Below are 8645 nucleotides of genomic sequence, written 5' to 3'. Positions count from 1 at the left end.
AAACTTATAAGGTAGAAAAATTAAAAATCATTATGGGCTTAAGGCATGACTGTACAAATAAATATTAAAATACATCATATATAATCATAACTATCTTTTCTATGATAAATCAGTATTTACAATGGATCAAATCTCTTCTCCCTCCAAATAAAAGTCCAGGAGGGAAGAAGGAAGAGATCCTTTCCACTCTCAGAGCAGCAGTGTCTCTAGGGCAGCAGTCTCTCTCCTTCCATGCAGCAGCTGTAGCTGGATCTCTGCCAGTACACATGAGGGGGATCTCCAAGCCCCTCTCAGCCCTTCGACTCCAAACAAGGGTCTTTCTCTTCCGTGGGCTGTGTTCACCGGGACAAAGGTCAGTTTACCATGTCATATCACGAAGTGCAGGAGTCTTCGTGACGGTCCCTATCCTCGAGGGATTCAAGCTCCCTTGCAGAGCTCCCGTGCTCTGATCTCAGGCTGCTAACTTAGTAGCAGTAGGGGGGGAGGGGCGAAGCCCTCCTCCACATTCCATTCTGGCCATCCTGGTCCAGCTCCAGGATGCCTGAGCTTCTCAGCTCCTCTCTCTGCAGTGCATGCTGCATTTTACGACTTCCATCCAGTAGGAGTCCACCCCCTCCACTTAGGAGGGATCTCAAAAGGAGTTTGGGGGGTTTGGTTTTCAGTTCTTACCCCACAACTCTGTCCATAGAGATTAGTTCTGCTCTGTGGCGGCTCTCTTTCTCTTTCTCTCTCTCCTTGCAGGAGTTCTCTCTGTGTTGCTGCATGCCTCTCTTTGCTGCTTGTTCTTATCTCTTCTGGCTCTCTGCCATAGCCTCCGGTCAGTGCTGTTTCTGCTGCTGCTCCTGCTGCTGCTCACGGTGGAGAAAACCTCCCAGCTTCTCAGGTACAGATACTTAGCCCAGTCTAACACTGTTCCAAGTCCCTGTAGCCCCCCACCTGGGACTGGGGGGGCCATAGCCCCCAACGGGGCTCCAGGCCTCTTCCTCATGGCTTAGAACATGGCCACCCTTCTCCAACAGCAACTACAACTACCTTCTTTTCCGGTCTGGGTGATATGTTTACATTTTGCAGGAGCACTGGTTGGCTCAACCCCAAGGGAGACACCACCCCCTCGGGAGTTTTATAACTTCAGGGGGGGAACTTTTTCCCCCACCACAAGTTGTTTTAGATTTGTAATAGGAGAGTGCTGCTTGAAGTCCTTGCCCTGAGACCTAAGTTTCCAAAAACTTCACTTGAAATTCCATACCAGACTAGGTATTTTAGCAGTCATAAAACTTTATGAAAAGAAACCATGTTATTGGGTGGTCTGTGATGACAGTGCAGTTTAGTCTTTAAAATCACCGCTAACAGTAGACTACACAGTAGTAATAATGGAGAAGAACAGTTCTCCACATATCTGCTATCCTTATTGGTCACTGTCATAAAATGCTTTAGCTATTAAACCTTTTGTGTACAGCTGGATATTTTCATCCACCTTAGATCACATTTAAACACTCATGTAGCACTGTTTCATTCCCTTCCAGCTCTGAAACATTACCATTTTAGAAGAGCAAAAGTTGCACAAGTAGGATTTTATGGCTTCTGTAGATGGCTAATATGATGAAAGTTTACCTGTACTGTGAGAAGACAAATAATCTGAATGAGTTTCTGCTTCTGTCACATTGGTGCTGGAATTACCTGAATTATTTGGCCATTTGTAGGGAATGTATGTTTCTCAGACCTTTAGTTGCAGGGTGGCCTAGTGGTTAGCATGCAGGACTCTCACTGCTGCGACCCAGGTTCGAATCCCCGGTCCCCCGGGCAGATGGAGCCCGTTAGCCCTGTGAGGCCATCCATCTATGAGAAGGTCACTCTAAACAAACCTACGTCCTGAGGACCTCACTGCCATTGTCCAAGCTTGCTTGGCCCCGGCAGATGAACCTTAGGATTAAAGGGTGGGCTCAGTTCAGCGCAAGCTGTGTCTCACCTAAAAAATCCATTGCGCAGGCTGGAAAGGTAAAAAGACCTTTCCCCAAATCTTCGTTCGCGAAGACTGGCCATTAGAGTTGCAGGTATATGATAAGAACTTTGGCTTATGCCAAGGAATCTTTGAATATCCTTACTGTTGCAACATTTATTTTCTTTCTGCCTAAAGCAGAAGCCAGTAAGGGCATCAAGGTTTAAAACTCAGTTAAGAAGTAGGATAACCCTGAGATGAGGTAGTTTGTAAATAAAGTGTTAATGACTTATCAACTGACATCCTACAAAGTGTTCCAGAGAGGATAATAGCTCTGCACTTAATAACCATGTAAGAGTGGCTCTGCTCATCCCCGTTACCCAAGCTTCTGTGCTGTCTTTTTTTTTTATCTGTGTGAAAGTTATGGATTCTGTCCATGTGAAAGATTGTAATGATCAATGATGTTCAAAAGTGTTGTTTCAGAGAAATGCTTTTTAACTGAGAGAAAGATTTAACAAATGCAAGCAGTTTTGTGACTCTACATTGCCAAAAAGAGAAGAAAGCATATTGCTCATTCTGTGTCCATTGTACACTTTCTGCTTTTGGGAAAGAATGAGACAGATAATGTCAACTGCTTAAAAATGTATTTTAATACCTCTTGCTTCTATTTCTTTATGAACAATGTTGTGTTAGCTGTTTTCAGATGTAATTTGCTGTCGCTTGCCATATGCTCCCTGATTAATTCTGCGAGGCCTGTCAGCTTCAGATAATTTAATTTTCTGTGCTTTAAAATGACATTCATTATCAGGACATGAAAAATTCAAATGATTAACTGCAAATTATGACTATTAAAGTGTCTGGGTTTTTTTGTTTGTTTCCAGAGAAAAACAGAAAGCTGAACTCAAGGACAGAAGAGTTTTAGAACTTTAGAAGCCAAAGACAGCAAAATAGAAACACTAGAACAGGTTTGTATTATGTTTCAACAGACCAGTTAAAAAAACTTGTTATTGACATGACATTTTTATTTCCTAAAATGAGAAAATAGTTTACTGTTGTATCTTAAGGAGAAATTTGCAGGTGATTCAGAGATTATAACCTTCTGATAAAGTATTAATTAAATTCTTCTGAGTTCTTCAAACAGTTGATCTTTTACCTAAGCATTCCTATGATTTTAGATGAAACTTTTTCTGCAAATTTTAATTGGTCATTCCCTCATTTTGCCTAATGGGCTAACCTACACTTGGATTTCAGTCCAGAAGAGCTCTGACTGGTTGTAATGTGCCCATGCTTTGGAAAGATTTGCCATCCTGACAAGTACAAAAAAATATACCTGATGCACCTTCTGCCTGACAAGAGTGGTAGTGTTTCTCTTTTTATTATTAAATAAATTCATATTTAAATGAATATATAGAAAACATATATGCATTATAAATATGATGATATACAGTAGATACATTATATATTATTATATAGTTTATTTTATGTACTAAATAATGTATATTATCTGTATAGCCTATATAATCTATATTATATGCTCTGTATTTTTTATATTTATATCCAAGATATATTAGATATAATAGAATGTATTATATTGCATATAATATGTAGATATATGAAATATGTAAGTATATAAATATGACAATTTAAAATAAAATATTGTTTATTATTAAATAAACTTTTATTTTGTATTATAGCAGTGGCTGAAGTTTCAGTGTGTTGTCACATCCTTGTGGCTATAGGTGTGATGTGTGATGTGTTTGGTGCATGTACACACATCATTTTGATAAACCAGTGTAGCGTGCCATGTGGCACGCTGCCTTTATATAATAAAGAAATCAGTACGCTCCCTGTGAGATGGTGAACAAAGAGAGTTTATTCGAAACTCCCACTCCCTTTTATATCCCATAACCATGTGATCCCTTTATCCAATGAGGGTTGTTCCCTCGGCGCATGCTCTCTGGCCATCTCTGCCCTGGTACATCCCTTTGTACCTCAGACACGCCCCTACAAACCAGTAATGTATGATTCCTGTATTTCTACTCTGTCCCTATCTGAAAGACAAAATACTTGTCTAAGATGTTTATAGGAATATGTGTGCAGTAATGCGCTTTTAAGAAGCATAGGTTGCCTGCTGTGGCAGCTTCCGAACCTGAAGTGTGCATCTGCATCAGATTGCACTCTGTGGTTTCAGATCAATTTCAGAAGCTGAAACTGTAATTCATAAGAAATCTGAAATTGATGTTGTGATGCATTTACATCAACCTCATGGAAGTGGAGAGAGGCTGGAAAATATAACTGGAACCTTGGTAAAGTGGCAGCCAGGAAAGAAGAGTTTTGTCAGCAGGATGGGAGGAACCCTGGATATACATACAAATGGGGGAATGAAAGGCTGGAGAGCAGCCACACAGAAAATCCAGGGGTCCTGGTTGACAGCAAGTTGAATATGAGTCAGCAGTGCCCTGGCAGCCAGGAGGGCCAACTGTATCCTGGGGGGCATCAGGCAAAGCATCACCAGCTGGTTGAGGGAGGGGATTGTCCTGCTCTGCTCTGCACTGGTGTGGCCTCACCTTGAACATTGTGTGCAGTTTTGGGCACCACAATATAAGAAAGATGTTAAGCTGTTAGGGAGTGTCCAGAGGAGGGCAACGAGATGGTGAAGGGCCTTGAGGGGAAGCCGTATGAGGAGCAGCTGAGGTCACTTGGTCTGTTCAGCCTGGAGGAGAGGAGAGTGAAGGGAAACCTCATTGTAGTCTACAACTTCCTCATGAGGAGAAACAGAGGGGCAGGCACTTATCTCTTCTGTGGTGACCAGCAATAGGACCCGAGGGAATGGCCTGAAGTTGTGTCAAGAGGAGCTTAGTTTGTGTATTAGGAAAAGGTTCTTCACCCAGAGGATGGTTGGACACTGGAACAGGCTCCCCAGATAAGTGGTCACAGGACAAAGCCTGATTGAGCTCAAGAAGTATTTGGATGATACTCTAAGACACATGATGTGATTCTTGGGGATGATCCTGTGTAGGGCCAGGAGTTGGCCTTGGTGATCCTTGTGAGTCCCTTCCAACTCAGGATATTCTATGATTCAGCAGTCCTAACAGATGAGGAGAACAGAAGCTGTTGTGTTGGTGATTGTGACAACTGTAATGCAGCCCTTTCAGTTAGCTTCCCTTGGAGTGTCATTGACTTGGGAGGTCGGTTGTGAAGGGCACCAGCTAGTGCCAGTGCTGTAAATAAAAGCTGTGTATAGAGGTGATGTCATTCTGACCTTTTTGCTTATCCATTGGTTGGGATGCTACAGGACTGAAACGAGAGGGATTAGTTTTCTGAGTTTTGTTGATTTGGTAGTCAAAGACTACCAAACAATGTATTGGTAACAATGTATTGTTCATTTATTTTGTTTTACTGGATTTTTTTCTTCTTTGTTCATCTAAGGGGGAAAAGATGCTATTTTTGTAATTAATATGGAAATAGTTCCAATGCAGTCACACAAAGATCAAAAGACAAAGGCATACACCTACCTCCAAAGGTGTACCTAAATTAACTCTAGCATGTTGGAATATCAGAACCATGCTCGATTCTGCGAATAGCGGATGTCCTGAGCGTCCTTCTGCTCTAATTGCCCATGAACTGGCTCATCTCAACATCGACATTGCTGCTCTCAGTGAAGTCTGTCTTCACAAGGAAGGCAGCCTCAGAGAACATGGTGCCGGTTACACACTCTTTTGGTCAGGTAAGCCCAGAACCGAAAAACATCTCTCAGGAGTTGGGTTCATGATCAAAAACTCTATCGTTCCTAAACTCGAAAATCTGCCGACAGGTCACTCTGACCGCATTATCTCCCTACGCCTTCCACTTAACAACAAGCAACATGTTGTCCTCTTTAGTATATATGCCCCAACTCTCCAAGCCGACCCTGCTGAAAAAGATAAATTTTACACTGACCTGCGCCACCTTACCCAAAAGGTGCCTGCAGAAGATCATTTTCCTTGGCGATTTCAATGCCAGAGTAGGCAAGAAATTTGAAGCCTGGAAGGGAATATTAGGGAAGCATGGTGTTGGAAACTGCAACGATAATGGTCAATTTCTGCTAGAATTCTGTGCGGAGCAACAGCTCACCATCACTAACACTATCTTTCAACAGAAAAATAGTCTGAAGACAACATGGATGCACCCCAGATCTAAGCATTGGCACCTCATTGATTATGTCTTGGTGCGACGGAGAGATATCCGCGATCTCCATCATATCTGCGTGATGCCTAGTGCAGAATGCCAAACAGACCATAGACTTGTGCGCTGTAAACTCAACTTCAATCTTAAATTCAAACATGAAAGGGGCAGTATCCCAAGGAGCAGACTCCAAGTTAACGATCTCCAATCAGCCACAGTAAGAGACAGATTCCAGGCAAACCTTCAAACTAGGTTCGAAAACCATTCCATAGATTCTACAGACTTCTCTCCTGAAACACTTTGGCACCATATTAAAAGCAGCATCCTGCAATCCTCTGAAGAATCCTTAGGGTTCTCCTTCAAGAAGAACAAGGACTGGTTTGATGAAAACAATCAAGAGATCCAGGAATTGTTGAGTGTAACGGTTTGAGAGCCCCAAAATCCAATTCCTGAGTCCAAGCCCCCTTCCCACATCTCAACCCAGTGTCAGATGGGTTTTCCAGACACCACACAAGACTCAAAATGGGGGGAAGGTATATATTACAATGCACTGTACAAATAAATATTACATATACATATACATATTACATCATATACAATCTCAACTATCTCTACCATGATAAAGCAGTATTTACAATGGATCAAATCTCTTCTCCCTCCAAATAAAAGTCCAGGAGGGAAGAAGGAAGAGATCCTTTCCACTTTCAGAGCAGCAGTGTCTCTAGGGCAGCAGTCCCTCTCCTTCCATGCAGCAGCTGTAGCTGGATCTCTGCCAGCTCACACGAGGGAGGCCTCCAAGCCCCTCTCAGCCCTTCGACTCCAAGCGAGGGTCTTTCTCTTCCGTGGGCTGTGTTCACCGGGACAAAGGTCAGTTCACCACTTCATATCACAAAGTATAGAAGCCTTCCTGACGGTCCCCATGTTCAGGGGATTCAAGCCCCCTTTGCAGAGCTCCCGTGCCCTGTCTCAGAGCAGCGGGGGGCGAAGCCCTCCTCTGCATTCTTCTGGCCTTCCCAGTCCAGCTCCGGGAAGCCTTGAGCTTTTCAGCTCCTCTCTTTTCGGTGCTGTAGCACTCTAAGACTCTTCTTAAGTAAGAGTCCATCTCCCTCCTCCTAGGAGGGGTCTCAAAAGGAATTTGGGGGTTTTGGTTTTCAGTTCTTACCCCAAACTCTGTCTCTGCAGGGCTTAGTCCTGCTCTCTCTCTCTCCATGAGAGATCTCTGTGTCTTCCTTGGCTGCATGCCGGCTTTGCTGCTTCTCTCTTATCTCTTGGCTCTCTGCCCTCCGTATGCTGCTGCTTCTGCCACCGCTGCTCCTGCTATCCACTCCCAGTGGAGAAAAACTCCCGGCTTCTCAGTCACAGACCTCAGTCCAGTTTAACACTGTTTCCGAGTTTCTATGATCCACAGACAGGGACTGGGGGGCCGTGGCTCCTGCCCATTCAGCTTATGGCTTTCACAACATGGCTACTTCTCCTCCAACAACAACTACAACAACCTCCTTTTCCGGTCTGGGTGATATGTTTAGATTTTGCAGGAGCGCTCATTGGCTTAACCCCAAAGGGTCACCACCCCGAGGGGGGTTACCATTTTATAACTTCAAGGGGAAAACTGTTTTTTCCCCCACCAAATTGAGGAAGAAGAGAACCGCTCACCAAGCACACCTTGCACTGCCATCCTGTCACGCAAGAAAAAAAGCCTTTCGTCCTGCATGCAGCAAGCTCCAACAGAAACTCCGTGACATCCAGAACAAGTGGTGGACCGATCTAGCTGAAAAAACTCAATTATGTGCAGATACGGGTGATCACAGAGGATTTTATGAGGCCCTGAAAACAGCATACGGGCCTACATACCAGGTCCAAAGCCCTCTACTCAGCGCTGATGGTCAAACGCTTCTGACAGATAAAACCTCCATTTCTGAATCGATGGTCTGAACACTTTCAGACTCTTTTCAGTACCAGCCGTGTAGTTCAAGACTCAGCTATTCAGTCCATCACACAACAACCAGTGAAGTACGAACTGGATACTGCCCCCACTTTAGGAGAAACCCTCAGGGCCATACAGCAGGTGAAAGTCAGCAAGGCAACTGGGGTTGATGGAATTCCACTCGAAGTGTGGAAACATGGGGGCCAAGCACTCCATGCTAAATTTCACGAGTTTGTGGTGCGCTGTTGGGAACTAGGCGAACTACCATCAGACCTTCGTGATGCAGTCATCATCACCTTGTATAAGAAGAAAGGAATTAAATCAGACTGCTCAAATTACTGAGGTATTACTCTGCTCTCCATTGCTGGCAAAATCCTGGCAAGAATACTCTTGAACAGACTAATACCCTCTATAGCAGAAGGAATTCTACCTGAAAGCCAATGTGGTTTCAGAGCCAACAGGAGTACCACAGATGTGGTATTTGTTCTCAGACAACTGCAAGAGAAGTGTAGGGAACAGAACAAAGGTCTTTATGTAACCTTTGTCGACCTCACCAAGGCTTTCGATACTGTGGGCAGAAAAGGTCTTTGGCAGATTTTGGAACGTTTAGGATGTCCCCCC

At 43.8% G+C, this 8645-nt stretch overlaps 1 protein-coding gene across 2 annotated transcripts in view; it reads left to right on the top strand.

Moving 5' to 3' along the window:
- Positions 1 to 3342, top strand: part of LOC113981685 (centlein-like) — a 42585-nt gene extending 39243 nt beyond the window's left edge. For both annotated transcript variants that reach the window (XR_003538492.1, XM_027709217.1), the window contains one exon: positions 2818 to 3342. Coding sequence is in view for 1 of the 2 variants with exons in the window: in XM_027709217.1 (XP_027565018.1) it covers positions 2818 to 2866 (49 nt within the window). In the remaining variant the exon portion in view is untranslated. The remainder of the gene's footprint in view (positions 1 to 2817) is intronic.
- Positions 3343 to 8645: the final 5303 nt, after the last annotated feature.

This window comes from Neopelma chrysocephalum, unplaced genomic scaffold (genome assembly GCF_003984885.1).
Source record: "Neopelma chrysocephalum unplaced genomic scaffold, ASM398488v2 Primary Assembly neopelma1_96710, whole genome shotgun sequence".
NCBI classification, from domain to species: Eukaryota; Metazoa; Chordata; class Aves; order Passeriformes; family Pipridae; genus Neopelma; species Neopelma chrysocephalum.
Note: the sequence above shows the minus strand (reverse complement) of the source record. Positions and strands in the feature narration are given on the sequence as shown.